This window comes from Aureobasidium pullulans, assembly GCF_000721785.1.
Source record: "Aureobasidium pullulans EXF-150 unplaced genomic scaffold scaffold_11, whole genome shotgun sequence".
Lineage (NCBI taxonomy): Eukaryota > Fungi > Ascomycota > Dothideomycetes > Dothideales > Saccotheciaceae > Aureobasidium > Aureobasidium pullulans.
The window spans coordinates 166706-182989 of record NW_021941031.1 but is presented as its reverse complement, the minus strand read 5'-3'; the positions used below and the strand labels follow the sequence as shown (position 1 = coordinate 182989).

The 16284-nt window shown below is 51.2% G+C and overlaps 7 protein-coding genes across 7 annotated transcripts; 3 read left to right on the top strand and 4 right to left on the bottom strand.

Moving 5' to 3' along the window:
• Positions 1–310: 310 nt before the first annotated feature.
• M438DRAFT_346312 (uncharacterized protein) lies at positions 311–2528 on the bottom strand. The gene is made up of 2 exons (XM_029905640.1): positions 2356–2528; positions 311–2297 (listed from the first exon to the last, which is right to left on the bottom strand). Exons 1-2 carry the CDS (start codon positions 2480–2482, stop codon positions 643–645), a joined length of 1782 nt encoding a protein of 593 aa, XP_029759548.1. The 5' UTR covers positions 2483–2528; the 3' UTR covers positions 311–642.
• Positions 2529–2946: 418 nt separating this feature from the next.
• On the bottom strand, positions 2947–4144 carry M438DRAFT_335979 (uncharacterized protein; the record flags this gene model as incomplete). Its single annotated transcript, XM_029903850.1, has 2 exons — positions 2947–4072; positions 4125–4144. 2 exons carry the CDS (start codon positions 4142–4144, stop codon positions 2947–2949), a joined length of 1146 nt encoding a protein of 381 aa, XP_029759547.1.
• A 241-nt stretch (positions 4145–4385) lies between these two features.
• On the top strand, positions 4386–5249 carry M438DRAFT_375185 (ureidoglycolate hydrolase; the record flags this gene model as incomplete). The annotated part of the gene is made up of 1 exon (XM_029908559.1): positions 4386–5249. One exon carries the CDS (start codon positions 4386–4388, stop codon positions 5247–5249), a length of 864 nt encoding a protein of 287 aa, XP_029759546.1.
• Positions 5250–7685: 2436 nt separating this feature from the next.
• M438DRAFT_31288 (uncharacterized protein) lies at positions 7686–9510 on the top strand. The gene is made up of 3 exons (XM_029902532.1): positions 7686–8411; positions 8460–8530; positions 8588–9510. The coding sequence occupies exons 1-3, from the start codon at positions 8008–8010 to the stop codon at positions 9385–9387; spliced, it is 1275 nt and encodes a 424-aa protein (XP_029759545.1). The 5' UTR covers positions 7686–8007; the 3' UTR covers positions 9388–9510.
• A 1655-nt stretch (positions 9511–11165) lies between these two features.
• On the top strand, positions 11166–13664 carry M438DRAFT_255542 (uncharacterized protein; the record flags this gene model as incomplete). The annotated part of the gene is made up of 1 exon (XM_029899711.1): positions 11166–13664. A coding segment is annotated over one exon (2499 nt), but the record flags the coding sequence as incomplete, so codon positions are not given.
• A 457-nt stretch (positions 13665–14121) lies between these two features.
• Positions 14122–14340, bottom strand: M438DRAFT_275062 (uncharacterized protein; the record flags this gene model as incomplete). Its single annotated transcript, XM_029900762.1, has 1 exon — positions 14122–14340. One exon carries the CDS (start codon positions 14338–14340, stop codon positions 14122–14124), a length of 219 nt encoding a protein of 72 aa, XP_029759543.1.
• A 276-nt stretch (positions 14341–14616) lies between these two features.
• Positions 14617–15666, bottom strand: M438DRAFT_346307 (RmlC-like cupin). The gene has a single exon (XM_029905639.1). It carries the CDS (start codon positions 15355–15357, stop codon positions 14770–14772), a length of 588 nt encoding a protein of 195 aa, XP_029759542.1. The 5' UTR covers positions 15358–15666; the 3' UTR covers positions 14617–14769.
• Between the last annotated feature and the right edge of the window lie 618 nt (positions 15667–16284).

Here is a 16284-nt window from a genome sequence, read left to right as displayed (position 1 = left end):
GAAGAGGAGAAGGGCTCTCACTGGACCGCTGTCGGAATAGAGCGAGTAACTAGATTGCCACAGCGACTCCTTCAGGCTCTGCGGTCGAAAGGACGTTGATTGCCGTCTCTGACAGAACCCAGAACCGACAAGAGCTTGTCCGGAAGAGAGCTGCGTCGCCCATTCCCTCGATAAAACAATCTTCTTTGCTTGTCGATGTTATAAAGGATGTGTCATGCTCGACGAGGGAAAGCCATTGGTGCTTGATGTGCTTTGGATTTCCACGGCACGCACGCTACTTTCGTTCTTCAAGCCCGGCTCTTTCTGGATTGCGTGGATATGGATAGAGAAATAAAGAGAAGGGAATGCTGTCATGTAAATCACACAATGGCAATACATGAGACAACGGGCAAGCGAACAAGAGGCGGCATAACCAGCTCGATTCAAGAGAGAAAAAGAAGAAGGAAAGCCAGCAATAGGATGAGAGGAGATCAATCAAAACGAACAAGAGGGCAGAAAAGGAAATAGTTCTTTGTATCAATAGAGAAGCACCCCTTTCTATACCCAAGAATGAAACACTGAAACACCTTTGACATGAATTCGTTGTGATGGAGAAATGAGGAAAACATCGTTCGGTCCACCCACCTTCTCTTTCTGTGGCAATCACGTGCCCTTCGACCTTGCCATCAAAGCATCAATCTCAGCCTGCATAGCCGACATATCAGCCAATATATCGGGTCCTCCACCTGAAGCGGCAGCGGCACTCTGCATCTCCGGCTGCGGCGTAGCGTTGAAACTCCTATCCTCACCACCAGAGTCACCCTCATCGACCGTAGGGATAGAGGACACAGAAGATGTCCTGCCGCCGAAACTAGCACCGCTGGATCTGCGACTTGTATCGCTCATGCGACGTGAGCTGGGCGCAGAAATACCTAGCATAGTGCCATCGAGACTTCTGCGTTTGTTTTCTCCTCGGCGTGGAGGTGGTGGAGGCGGCATGGCTGGTTGTTGGGTACGGCTGTTTATTGAGCCTACGGAAGTTGTGGAGGGTGTGCGGCTGACGCTTTGGGGTCTTTGTTTGGCGTTGCGAGGGGGAGGTGGGAGGGGAGGACGTGCTGATGGAGGCGGTAGATCGGGTTCTACGCTGTGAGGGACGCGTCGTGCTGGAGGTGGAGGTGGTTTTGAGGGTGGCGTTGCGGTGCCATCGGAGTAATCGTCTGGTACTGAGGAGCGAGATAGATTGGAGCTACTGCGAGGTCGGCCGCTGCCGCTTCGCAATTGACTGCTTCTGCGGGAAAGAGGTGGAGGGGGAGCTTTTTTGAACTGAAGGTAGAAGTCTTCGGCAGGAAGCTGAGGTGATTGAGCTGGCCCATCAGCTTGGTCTAGAGTGATAGGAGGAGCCACCTCTGGACTAGGTGATTGATGCGGCGGAGGAGGCGGAGGCAGAGGTTTGTTTAGATCAGAAGGAGACCTCATGAGCTGTGGCTTTGGAGAGGCCAGCGAGGGAGACGGGAGGGCGGGAGGGGTGGCAGGAACATCAAAGTCGGCAAAAGAGACAGTTTGCGGGCCCTTTCGCGTTGGAGGGAGGGCTTTCCCATGATGATGTGCAGGTGGTGGCGGCTTTTGTTTCTTGGAGTGTGCTTCTGGAGTCTTGACCAAGCCAGTCAATTGCTCGTAGTCCTGATCCGGAGGATCATCGTGATGTTCGTCGTCGGAAGCAGAGGGAGACTCGGGGTGAAGGTCGCCGAGAGAGTTGGTCCTGCCAGATGGAAGACGGCTCGATGGAGTCATGGGCCCAGGAGAAGCAGACGGGGTGTTGCCGGTCAACAGCATGCGTGTGAAAGCATCAACATCCATGGCCGGCTTTGCGGAAGGAGCGGATACATCCCTTGATAGTCCGACAGGAGCCGACGAGGCATTCTGAGGATCAATGGTAGCCAGCGTTTTGGCAAAGGGATTGTATGGTGCTTGAACTGGTTGGGAGGGGTTCTCCATCTTTTCTGGTAGAGGAGAAGGTACGGAAGCTGGATAGGTCGATGGAGCTGGAGCTATCGCTGGAGCTATCGGCGCAGCGGCCCCAGTGAGCTCAGTGTTGGGCTTGGAGGCTCCCCTTGCCAGTGACTCGATAAAGGACTTGCGTAGCTCGCGAGCGACGTCGATGTCTTGGTCTTCGGTGGTTGGTGGTATGGATGCAGACTGCCCCACAGGGTTGAGGTATGAGTTGAAGGGGTCATGTTCTTGGTGGGCGGCCGGTGTATCCGGACTGACGACAGGCGACAAGATGCGAACCTTCTTCTGCACCTTTCCTTTTGGCTTGGCTGGGGAAAGCTCAGTCTGTGTCTGCTAGCAACGGCGGTATGGACGAGTGCTCCTTACTCTGTGTGTTTGTCGCTGTTGTCGCTGGCTGACTAGTGTCGAGTCTTAGGTCGGCCGCTGCTGCTTCGCGCGCCGCTCCAACATCCAGCGACAGGAATTGGGACTTTCTGAAAGGGTTGCCCGCCATGCTCATCCGTAGCTTGTGCTCTCTCTAGTCTCTACCGCTTGATTGCTTCATCGTGCATGTCTGAACGCTCTCGATCGTCTTGGGCGGTCTCGAGAACAGCTAGCCGCGTGTTTCGCCAAAAGCGCTGATCACGGCGAAGCCGATTTGACCTTTTTTGACCTTTTCCCCGCGGCCTAAACTCTATCCATCTGTGACAGCATCGAAGCCATCGACAACAACATCATCGCAGTCATGCGCTGTACCCCTTTGCAAACGTCAATTTACCATGCTGCTGGGTGCCTTTTGCCTTTATTTCCGATCAAAACTCATTCCATCATTCTACCCAATCCGTCTCGCTTCTGAGTCGACTCCGCCCATTCCGGCATGGCGAAGCTGCTTATCAAACTTCGACTTTGGCACTGATCGACAATACGGAAGAATTGTTCGTGACTCTGTGATAGTTTTTCCAACTTGGTCTGTTTCGATCAATCGATGTATACATGCCATCCGTATTCCTGTCCAAACCACCGCCTCGCTAGGGCTGTGCCCATCTCGGTAGGTTGACTAAAAGCAACCATGTCTTTGGCTGTAACCTTTGTGAGGAACGTCTTTGCAACACACTTCAGCAGTGCCTTTGCGATTCCTTTCTTCCTCGACCCTTTGGATGTCCAGATTCGAGAGATGCCAATTGCGGCTTCGTTCGCTTCTTCGCTGACGGACAACAACTCACTCCCCTGTATCCGAGGTAAGTCTGATGTCGTTGTCACCGTTTCCTTCTCTTCCTCTTCCTCTTCTTCACCCCTCACTCCCTTCTTTGACTCGAGAACCTTGAATGCTTTCTCAATTCCTTCTGCAAGACAGACACCTACACATCTACCATTGTCGATGTACAGATACAGCTTGTACCTGTCGCAACTACCTTCCTTCGCATCTGCTGAGTTTTTCTGAGCAGCGGATGTAGAGGTCTGCCATCCCCATAGCTTCTCATCTGATATGTCAACAGCCCCCAAGTCAGCTGTTGCCATATCAAACACGGCACGGGCTTTCTTCAGCCAATGCCTGGGATCTTGAGAGCTGAGGGATATAATAAAGTCTCCGTTCGGTCCATGCCAGACTGCCTTTTCTGTCTTGACTTTGGTAAGGAAGTCTCGGTCCATCGAAACGCCGTTCGTGTGTTGGGCATGAAATTTCTTGTGTAGGGCAACGTCTTCTGGGGCAGAGGGTACAAATTCCATACGACATTCTTTGCATGTCTTTCGCATGGACTGCCCGAAATTGAGCTGCATCTGAACGAGAGATTTCTGCGTCTTCGAAGGAGGTTTCATGACCAAGGTAGACTTGTCATCTTTGAGTTCTGAAAGTCGCAGCTTTGTAGGCACCGTTTTTGGAGAGGCCGCAACACATGGTGGTGAAGATGGAGGGGTTGAAGGGGGAAGGTTTTCATCGGAGAAGATAGCATTGTCTGATGATGGAAAACCCAAGTCTGAGGAAGGAGCAGATTCGCTATCCTCGTTCTCGACTATCGACACGCGTCGTCGTTTGAGTGTGCCGTCAGAGCCATCCTGGTGCTTTCTTTTGGAGTATGTCTTTGAATATGTTCTTAGCGGGGGTCTGGATAGAGATGATTAGCATATTTAGGCGACTCAAACCAAGAGAGACACACCTGTTCGATGTAGAGCTCATGATAATTATACTGTCTGAATTAATAATGTGTTGTCGTCGACAAAGAGATGGTATGCGACGCGTATCGCGACAGAAGACGCGTCTGGTTAATTGACATGTGCCAAGCATGTAAACTCCGAGCTCGGAGGTCCTCGACACTCATGCAGCTGCCTTCATACCACGCATTAGGAACCTCTGCTGGGCCTGGAATTTCTTTCTCCTGCACGAATCACAAGCATTTCGCACCAGTCTCACTGTGAAAATGCTGCCTCATATCATTGCGCCAAATTTGAATATTCCGGTGGTACCCTTGACTCAGGATAGCTTCGCTCCCTTTGGCACCGTCGTTGAGAATCCAGCGAATGCAACTGGGAGATCTCAAGAGCTCAAAGTTGTTAAGGCAAACCAAGGCTCGGCCCTCAAGTACATCGACGTCTCGCATGTATCGAATTTCTACCATCTGGCTCCAAGCAACAAACCTGCCAGAGCTGTCATGAACATGTTCGTTTGTTCACCGCGCCAGCTCGAATCGGCCAGTAGCGGTTCAGATATCGGTCAGGAACAGGAATCGAAATTCCCAGTACAGATTTTGGAACGACACCCGTTCACTCCTCAAACCTTTGTTCCTCTCGGCCTCGCTGCCGACGATGCGGCAACGGTCTACCTTGTCATTGTTGCTCCAACACTGCCCTTCCCATCCAAAACGACGGACCGACCGCTACCATACCCTGATCACGCCCCGAGACAGCGACGGAGCTTGACCGAAATTTTAACCAGGGCTCAACCTTCTCCATTCAACAATTCGGATGGCTCTTCTCCATCTTCAGATTCTAGCCCAGGGCCCCAGCTGCCTAAAGGCCCCGGCGAGCCAGATCTCAGCCGTGCGCACGCGTTTCTTGCCAATGGTTCACAAGCTGTCACCTATGGTCCTGGTACATGGCACGCGCCAATGGTTGTGCTTGGCGCTAAAGCTATCGATTTTGTAGTCGTACAATATGCCAATGACGTTGGCCTGGAAGACGTCCAGGAGATTGAAATCAGGTCAGAGAGCGGATCGGGTGGACTCAATGTTGTCATCGAGAATGCGCGACTCGGTCGCCAACTGCAAGAGAGGGCGAAACTTTGAGAAGTGTACCAATTTGACTGCCATCTTTTTAGCCTGTGATGGGTATGGAACATCTCAAACATCCCATCACCCGCAATTTGCTTCATCGTTACTTGATAAGTATACGCGTATGACTCCACATTCAGTCCCCTTACTCGTAAAACGACTTGGATGGTAATCGTTGGAGGCGCCTCAGCCTGTCAGGCCCACATCTGCATCCTCGGTTTTGGGTTGCCCTGAAATTGCATCCACCCTGGTGCCTTGATGGCGGAAAGACGTTCTCTTTCGCGGAATTTTATGCCGCGCGCCCACGTCGAGCACTCTGCATACTGCATTGGGGAATGATGGACGCTCCAAATTTGGTGTCAAGCAGACCTTGCCTAATCTGAAACCATAAGAATCAAGCTTCAATAAGGCACCTTGATCGTGGGGCGGAGGAAAAAAGCAGCACATCGAAGCACGAGCATCTGAGTCGTACAACGCTATTTCGTGGCTGAAATCGGCGTCTCACTGCTGAACAGGGTCAACCTGTCGAGCTTGCATATTTGGTTTGCTTCGTATCTGTCCTGGAGATCAAGCAACGGTCTCTGCGAAACAATGGACAACTATCACCACCATTATCGCAATATAGCAAGCAAGCCACTAGGTTTTCGGTGATTTGCGGATCATCATGACCGCCTAATCTTCTACGATGGCCAGAAGCTCAAGCTCTCGCCGATCTTAGTGCTCTTTGGAGGCAGCGCGAGGTCCGCACGTGATGGAAGAAGTAGGGGAACACCTTCGCCCTACTTTTAAGCGTGTCTACAGTGTAACTCAAAGTTAAGCTTCGGTCAACGACACCGCCGGCCGGCAGGCCATAATTTAGATGAGCAAAGAGACAACAACAAGCGATGGAGCGGTAGAGAACGGGGCAGTTCGCGAGGCTGAAATTGACCGGTCGCTGGTTTACTGATTGTGCTTGCGCCGCTGGCGGGAGTCTTGATTCAAGGCATCAAATCAACAGATGAGCCCGGTCACCAAGATGAAGATCCAACCCGGGTCACGCCATATGCTTGCCGTCCTAAATTTCTATTCACCGGTTCGACGGTGCTGTGCCCATGTCCCAGGCAGACACGTTTTTTAGACGAGAACGCCGGACGGCGCGTGAAGTCTGAAGACCCCGATTGTGATGCGGGGACAGGCTCACAGACCAACACCAAGCCGGAACAACTGGCACGCCAACCATGTGAAAGCCACTAACCCTTCTGGGGGGCATTCCGCGAGCCATCTTCGACCAGACACCTCCCTACATCATGGTCTCAGAGCGCGGCCCGAATGAACCAAGAAATCTCCCTGTGCTGTTTGACTACTAACGAAGATTGCCAAGGGCAAGAAGACATGAACGACATCAAGATCGAAGATGCATTCGTCTTCGATGCCAATTGAGGGAGTGGCCTGTTGTGGAACTGCTGGCTGCCATGATACTGCCATCCATTCCCTTCGTGTTGCAGATGAGCCTTTTGCTGACGATAGGCAAGCCACATCTCTACAGCCGATGATAACCTCTTGCAACGACAGGAATGCGGCCCGACGGCTTGTCGCAAACGGCAGAGGGCTTCAACGGTCGAACCGGTCAAAGACCAAGCATCAGCCCCCAGGCATGGATTGGACTTGGTGGGACGGAACCCAGCCGATCCCATTCTAGCATAGGGCGCAAGACCCTGACCCCCGCTATTCGGTTCGATACTGCAGTCGCAACCAAAGGTCAGAGCAAAATGAGCTCTTTAATTATCGTTGTTCGTTTTAATTATTGTCCGGTCTAGTCACAATTCGGCAAGAATTGGCCGGTTGGCTGCCACATTTGAAGGGAACATGAGATTGCTACACAGAATGCAGGTCGTCAACATTGGCTCAGGGCGCGGCTCTTTGGCTGCATATGATCGGGTGCAAATCATATCGCATGTAGAGTTCAGAAACGATGGAAGAAACAAAGGGATGAACAGGTCGAAAATGGCAAGCTTTCGTGTGACGAGATCTCAAGCAGCTCCGAAGCTCCATTTTCTCTTCTTGGTTCAGAGCTGCGAGTCAACCCAGGCTTGGATGCCTGGTACAGCGTGCGCTCTGTTCCCAACTTAGGTCTCCACTAAGATCAATGTGGTAGCCGGTTGGCACGCGGCGACTCACCTGGACGCTAAAGGAGAAATCGCGGGTCCCGGCTTCGACATCTGCCCCTCACCACTACCTTCTTTTTGACAGCCCCAAACTGCGCCAAACCTCTCACTAAACTCAATCCATGACTCGACTACGGAAATGGTTGCCAACGTTGTAACAATCTCATCAAGATCTACCAAGTCTCCAATCGCGAGACCCAAAACCCGGCTCAGCCGTCCCCTCGGGTATGCCATAGGGATCATGCCAGAAATGAATGCAGTCTTGGTCGAGCTGTTGCCTGCAACTCACATTACAAATTTCAATCTGCATCTGGAGATATGTTAGCTTCAAGCATACCCGTGCGCAATAAATGGAGGGGCAGGGGTCTGTAAGTTCTGTCCTGGAGCCCCGGGCCAATTAGCTCTGGCGATGCCTGGCCATGTGTTGGTGGTTGCGTGCTCCCGCCGTTGCTTGTTGGAAAGCCCACTGCGCCTTGTTAGTGTTTAAAACTGAACCAGCGCCCGAGATAGCCATCCCGGCGTAGATCCTCTCCGCCTAAGACGTCTCATGTCAATGCGGCCTATGAAAAGTAGGCCAGCATCCTCTTCCCGCTCTGGTTCCCTTTGTCTGAGCAACTCTTATATCCGTCATGAACTCCCCGTACCTGAGCCCATCCTCTTCCTCAGACCCTAGGACAAGGACAGATAGTATCTTCCCTATACATCTACAAGACTCTGGCGGCATCAAGAAACGAAGCGACTCTCGATCTAGTCGACCACGATCTATCTCATCAGCCAACATCGAACGTCACCCCGAGCTATTGCCCGACCAAATACAGAACCGACTCAACCTAGGCAGCAACGATTGGACTGCTTCAAGGCTCTCCCCTCGACCTCAGCATCTTCAAGCTTCATTCAGCTCGCCATCAGTCACTCAGCCACTCCAAGCTCCCACGCTTCCAGGATTTCAGTCTTTGCAACACGACGACACTAGATTTGGTGCTTCCTCACGCGGATCTAAAGATATTCCCCATACCACATCAGCAGACATGGCGTATGTGTTCAGTCCACAAAGAGCTAGACCATCTACTAACAGCGACAGCAGTTCCTTAAGTTACCTCCCTCCTCCCCATTACGGCAACATGGCATTCCAGGATCCTTCTTTCGATAACAGTGAGTCCAACTGATATTCCGCTCCGCAAGCACCTTTCGCTGACTTCAGCTACCAAGGCTACCAACAAGCCGATTCTCACTCCCACATTCACCCGTCGAGCAACTTCGGCTTCATTTTTGGTACCTCCGCTCCATCACAGCACAGCATCTATGCGTCAGGTCCTCTACACATGGAGCCCGCATATTCAGCAGCCCCTCTGGAGCCATCTCTGAACCACGTATCCGAACCCGCAATGAACCACCTCAACAGGGCTGTTAGCCCTTTCCACCAATCGAACTACGACAGTCTTGAATACCCTCTGGGATCTACCACAAGCAGAATGCCCGTCAACAGAAGCATATCACACAGCCCACTCTCTCAGAACATGGACCCATTGACTCCTCCACTCACGGCTGGATTGGATTCGGTGCCACCGCAAATGGCTGGAAGCCCTGGAGCGCAAGCTGGCATGGACCGTATTCGATCACCGAGCATATATGACGCGCAGTCGTACTCTTCGTCGTATGCAGCACCGGCTGTACAGGCACCCCTTTTCCCAAACCCACAAAGCTACAGCTATCCTCCCCCTCAGTCAATCAGCGCACACCAGCAAGTGCCCCGTAACAGTACCGACTCCCAGGTCAGGGTGGTAAACCAGAATCAGAAACCGAAACCACAATGCTGGGAGCATGGATGCAACGGCCGCGAGTTCTCTACATTCAGCAACCTTTTGCGACACCAACGAGAAAAGTCAGGAACGGCCGCTAAATCATACTGCCCCAAGTGTGGTGCGGAATTCACCCGAACGACAGCGAGAAACGGTCACTTGGCCCATGAGAAGTGCTCAAAGCAACGCAGAACGTCAGAGGCCAAGTAGCGCAGGCGCTATTTGATGATCCAAACGGCAAAACAACCATCGGAGGAGCCGATATGCTTGAACATCCTCTGAACGACCAATATGATACCCTTCTTTGCCAATCTATTATCCAAGAAATTCTCCTACCCCTTCTTCTTTTGCTCTCTGTGTATTTTCCGAGTCACATCGCTTGCATGGTTACATTACCGATAAATGTTTTTGAGTTTCCTCACATCCCTTGAGTCGTTCCTCGCATACGCATTTGCATGGCTCTTTGCATAGTCGAGGCGTTCTGTATATTGATTACGAGCTCGGTTAGCGCTGAAGATCAGGCGTGGAGCTGCCTGTCTCCCGGGATATTATCATTCGCCTATCGCATGAGGCTTGCTCTTCCAAATAGCAATTTAGATGGGCTCTTTACAGTAGATGACTACACAACATCGAGCAGGCTGCAGAGTCTGACACACGTGAGCGAACACATCTGCATGCCGATCTCTCTTTCACTTGGCCGTGTGCCGCAATTCGTTGTTTGCAAAATATTCAATTTCTGTCATTCCAGCCCGTAGCACAATTTCGGTCTGAGACCAATCAACCACGATCGGAGAATCTCCCATTCGACTCTTAACCGATGCCTCAATGCCCAATCTGATTGAAGGAAAAAATGCCATGCCCAGACTCGCATGTATCACCATGTCATTGAGCTCTAGGGTCCCAAAGATGTCCTCATCATGGTGCCATGGCATGCAGCGTGATGCAGGCGATGAACAACGCAGACAGTGCTCTAAATAAAGCCGTCCAATCGGAGAGTCTGGGCAGAGCCTTGGTCTTTTTGGGATGGATAAGCTGTCTATCAAGGTGGGGACAGAGTCTGGTGGCGCAAGCCAGGGGCTGCCCTTCCATTTTCCTATCAGAGAAGGCTTGAACCTTCCGATCGAGCTTTCGCGCTTTCCCCTTTTCTGATACAACTGCGAGGGCAGGTGCAGGCGCGCTCAGATTGACGTGTTCTCCATATTTCTCCCGCCCTGTAATCAGCAGCAAACGGGACGCCAATACCACGCAACGGCCACCGGTGTCTTCGGCCTTGGTCCGCCGAGTCTTGCTCTCGTAGATGGTTCACCGGTTAATCTAGTGTGCCAGTCTGAGCACACCGGTCGACTCGAGCAAAGAGTAGCGCACATACGCTCGCGGAGTGATTGTCGGATAAACAAGTCCAATCAATCGAGATGTTGCTTTTTGCCATGACTCTTTTACTCCATACTGACACGTGATGTTGTGCTTTCACGTTCTGACAACTTCGGCTCTAAGCGCGTGTTAAGCGCCGAATGCCGAAGGCCGAGGGCGCCCCGCCAAGAAAATCTCAACCTCGAGTCGTCCTTGCTGTGACTGTACGGACTGGCCTTTGCATAATTGCTCAGATGAACATGGTCTCCGACACCGCCAGCACAATGAACGCTCAAGTCTAGTACTCTTGACACCGTCTCGACATCAGATACCAGCCAGCACTCACCGTTGCCTACTATCGCCACCATGCTTCCATCATTAGCAACCTACACTGAAGTTCGACTCTACACCACTGATCCATTGTCAGGAAGATATCCGACGCGAATACCATATTTACGCAACAAAAACACAACTCCCTGTGTCTGAAACACGCCTATACTACCCACCATACTGTGTTTAGCTCTGACTCACGTACTCTTTGAAGGAAAGCCTTTCTTTGTTTTGAGCTCTATCTACGCTAAGAAGAAGCACACATACCTGTGAGACTCCCAGGAGAGTGAACATTAATCTTCGTCGTTATGGAGTCAATCTTCAGTTTCGAGACTGAGATCCCACGGGTATCTTCACCCTGGCTTAAACAGCTCGAATCTTTGAAATCTACCACAACTCCCCCACCACGGAACGGTGACTTCGTTACAAACTCTGAGCCCACGGCCTATCTGGATGGAGCTGGTAATGTCACCAGGCTCGAGGCCGAACCCCAGGACGGTCCTGTAGAGTATAAGCTTCATCTACTGCTTCGCCCCCGTCGCAATTACACCTACATGAATACGGTGACGCAAATATCTGGTTCGAAACATTCGAAGTACAACGGTCCTGCTCGTACGACTTCCGAGACTGCACTGCCGGCAACAAGTTCTTCTTCATCTGTCACTCACAACACCAGACAGGATAGGTTTCAGCACCTGACCAACCAGCTTCTTTGGAGGTTACAACAATCGGCCCCAAACCATACAGCTTCGGCTTCTTTAAACACACATTTTCTCGTGCCCCAATTGCCAGAAGATACAGCAGAGTTACAAGCACCATCAAAACTGGGACCTTTGTTGCATTCGCTAAAAGAGAGTGAAGGCGCACTCTATGAGATTGGTGTGTCCGATGACGGAACGCTAGTTGGGCTCGCAGAAGACGAAATGCAAGACAGTCTCAACAACCTGCGAGCTATGGCTGCAACTTTAGGTTGTGTTGTGGAAATACTTCGGATGGTAAAAGTTGGTCATTGCTCTTACACGGAACAGGTTGACGAGAAGTCGCCTCCGAGGACAGTGGAGCGTAACAGCGATCTTTTCGTCGCAGAAGCGTTGGTGAAGCCTTATTTGGGACCTGATGTCGGAAATGGCAGCGGAACTGCAGACAGCATGTCTACTGAGCACCTTGTCGCGGAAAAGGAATCCGTGAAGCAACTACGAATATCACTCACAGGGGCCACCGCGTCTGGAAAGTCGTCTCTACTGGGCACTCTGTCAACGACGACACTGGACGATGGCCGAGGCTTAAGTCGTATGAGCATGCTTAAACACCAACACGAGATTACCTCTGGTATAACAAGCTCAGTCACCCAAGAGCTGATCGGCTACAACCCTGCACCGACAGGAGATATACAAGTCATCAATTATGCTACCCAGGGTGTGAATACGTGGGTTGATATGCATATAGCTTCTGTAGATGGTCGTTTGGTTTGCATAGCGGACTCTGCCGGACACCCGCGATACCGAAGAACAACCGTCAGGGGCCTTGTTGGTTGGAAACCACATTGGGTTCTGCTCTGTGTTCCAGCAGATGATGAAGAGCGAATCTCTAGCAAAGTCGGCAGCACGCCACCGTCAAGTGTGGCACTAGGCCCAGCCGCCGGCGACGTCGACCTCTCTGCTGCACATCTAGACCTCTGTCTCCGTCTTCAACTACCGCTGGTGGTCACTATCACTAAACTCGATCTTGCTTCGAAGACCGGGCTGAGAGCGACACTTGCAAAATTGCTTTCCATTTTGAAGTCAGCAGGCCGAAAGCCGCTGATCATACCCAACTCGCCTGGAAATATCTCGGTAGAGGAGCTGCAAAGCTTTAGCGAGCAAAAATCGACTGGCATACGCAAGACCATCGACAGCTTGTTTGACGATCCTCTATCAGCGGTGCCCATCATCTTGACGAGCGCAAACCAGGGCGCAGGCTTTGACAACTTGCATGCTGTGTTGAACGAGCTTCCTATACCAGATCACCGGGAGGATTTGCCATCCCACGAGGAAGCCATCGACTCTCTCTTCCATGTCGAGGACATATACAACAAGGCGCAAGACCCAAACACAATCATCTTGAGCGGCCACTTGGGCAGAGGCACGATAGCGACGGGTCAAGGATTCTTTCTAGGACCTTGCTCGCTTTCTGGTGGGGATGACTCGGAAGACTCTGATACCCAACAGCGTCCTCGACTTGGGCAAGCTCTACCGACATCCCGCTCGTTTCCCGGCGCACTCAAGACACCCAGCACACTTCATTCCCTGAGCAAAGCATCGGGCCAGGAGTGGCGCAGGGTCAAAATTGCGAGCATTAGAAATCTGCGCCTTCCCGTGTCTACACTGCACTCGACGCAAGCTGGCACCATCGGAATCGAGTTGGCTGACGACACGACTCTCGACACTTGGGATAAAATCAAGGTTCGAAGGGGCATGATTCTCTGCAACAAGCCCGCAACTTCGACCAGCACTATCGTCGCGCAATTCAAGCGAGATGATTTGGGCACGTTGGCCGTGGGAAGTCAAGTTGTACTGTATCTCGCAAGTGTCCGCTCTTCTGCCAGAATCTTGTCATGCAGAACACCCGAGGCTTCAGAGCTGTTGGACGAAGACTTGGATGCCGTAGACGAAGGCCATGGTTCTCAAGACGGCAATTCCTTTGATAGAGCCGTTGCTGGCGCTGTCACGCATCAGTTCTTGCAAGTGACGTTCCACCTCGAATCCACCAAAGAGTACGTCGAAGTCGGCACAAAGACCCTAGTCATGCCCGGAGGCGGTCCGGGTCTATTCGGTGGTACAGAGCGCGGAGAAAAAGGCGCAGCCGGCTTGGAAGGATTTGTCGGTAGAGTAGTTGAAGTCCTCCACTAAATTCTTTCCTTTGCAAATGCCACATCTCATCCATTTCCAGCTCTATAGCACGGTCCAGCTGGCTTCAAGATATTCTGCTTACACAACGGACAAGTGACATGGAAAGCTTCAAACCACACATCCATGCAATCTCTGTGAAAGACATGCAAACATGGTAGTCCTCGGACCATTTCTCTGTCGCCGATGGGATCCAAGCAGATTGTACAAATGGCATGATCAAGGAACAGATTGGGGAATTTGGGCTCCCATTCTGCACGCCAGTCTGCGAACTCGCGCTCTACTGCCGTTTCATAGAGATGTTGCTGAATCTGAAGTTGGGTCTCATGGAGACTTTCGAAGTTTTTGTGGTCGAAGTAACATAAGCTGTGTATCGGAATCAGTGAAAATGATTTGGAGGGAGGTATAGGTGATGATGTGCGTACATGAATATCACTATTATCAAGATAGCTTCGCAGGTATAGGATACCCATGCTCCGTTGAAGACATCGCCTTGCCAGTCCCAGTCGGGAGAATCAAAGGTTATATTCGAATTATTCAAAGCCGTATATGCGAGGTCCAGGTACGGAAGAGTTATGTACTGAGGTAGCGGAGCCATATTTTGGGCGAATTTCGAAGTTGATATTACAAAGTACTCTCTACATTGCGCGCGAGAAAAAAAAAAGCAAAGGGTGCGTCTCAGTTATTGTCAAGGGATGAGGCGTTCTTTCCTGCATACTATAGGGTTTGTGGTGGTGCGTGGTGAGCACGTTCGGCCCACACCGCTTTTGGCTTGGGTGGTTATTGTCTCGAGGTAGTTGCATGGACACGTGAGGGTGACTTTTAGGCTGTTGTCGATTGATGACTGGTCAGGAAAATAAACAACGCAAAAAGTCATCTGAGTGTTACAAAAGTGTAATAATAATATATGATCGTAGGATCCTATCCAGTGGTTGTGTACAAAATGTCCTTGATACCGCCATAACGCCCATCCACCCTGTGCATGCATCCAAAAAAGTTCAAAAGATCATCATCCTAGAGTATCGCTTCAAGCGTCCCAACCGTAGATCTTCAGAACTGGAGGCTCCTTGCGTGGGACAAACTCATCAACACGTTCGTCAATCTTCTCCGTCTCTGAGAATTTATACTCCACGTCTCCGAAACTGGCTGTGGGGAAGACATAGAACCATTTCAACTCCTGCTCTCCTGTGTTTTTGATGCCATGTTCGGCATCACCAGGGATGAATACTGTGCTACCTCCAGTCACGGCATGTACTTTGCCATCCACTGTGACTTCACCCTTGCCAGAGATGATGTAGTAGATCTCGGATTGAGTGTGGCGGTGATGGGCCAGGTAGCCTGTGTTTGCTGGACATGAAGCGATGCCGGCGGACATGTCTTGGGAGGCAGTCTTGTTGGAGGAGAGCAGGGTGTGCCATGTCACATCGCCGCGTGCTTTATCTGTGAAGCTCTCGGGTTGGGTCGTGGCTGTGTAATCTGCATTCAAAACGACAGCTTTCTGAGCTGTGGACTTTGGAGATTCATCTGCGGCTTCCTCCTGTGGAGGCGTGAGAGGTCTTGCTTGATGTAGGCGGGGCGATGATGCTGAGTTCTTCCTTGGTAAGACGGCCCACATGATTGAATGTTGCTTGATGGATTTGTGGCGGGGAAGGTATTGCTTGATAGCAAAAGATGGTTTCCAGAAAGTCAGGAGATGATTTTGCAGGTATCAAAGGATTGTTTTCTGGGGTTTCACGTCAAGGGTCGTCGCTTGTTATATCGCAGCCTCGGAATGATAAGCAACTTCTGTGGAGGAGCTGACTTCCTAATTCGGAAAGTCGACCCTGTGTGAGGGGTCGGCACATGATAAAACACAGTAAATGCTTGCCCGAATCATCAATACAGTCCATAAAGTCTACCGTTATGCCCGCTTCAAAAGCAAGAGAGTTACAAAGCTGTTTTGGAAGTGGACCAGATAGTCGACGATGGAAAAGGTGGGAAGCCTTTAGTCCAAGCCGAGGTTCTTCCATCAACTGGTGATATTTTGCTCCTGTCACGCCACGACTCCGGTCGCGAGACTAGCCTTGCAGAATCGTTCCAATCAACTGGTTGACGAAGCACAGCCTCTGCGTGCGATTCCGTCAGTCTCATGATAGTTGTCGTAGCAAGGGTAAGCTCGGAGCGCTCGAGATACAGTAGGTAGGTCGCCGTATAAACACGTCTGTAATGTCCGTCACCGCGGGCCACACAGCAAATCTGCGTTTCATACCATTTCCCAAAACAAAAACAACAATATTCGCCTGAACACCACATCGAGTCACAATGGCATCTAACACGAGTTCTACCGTGTCGCATGTTCTCACTTTATTTCCACACGCTTCAGAGACCGGTCTACAAGGTAATTCAGACCAGAGGAGAAAGCTGCCTCCAATACTGACTTATACCTAGACCCTGCAAAATACGAGCAAGAAGTGCAACTAGAAATGGATCGCCGTGGTAACTTTCACGGTAATCATGGTAATGATGTCTGCTGTGAGAGGAGGCAATCAGTGCCTGAGGTTGC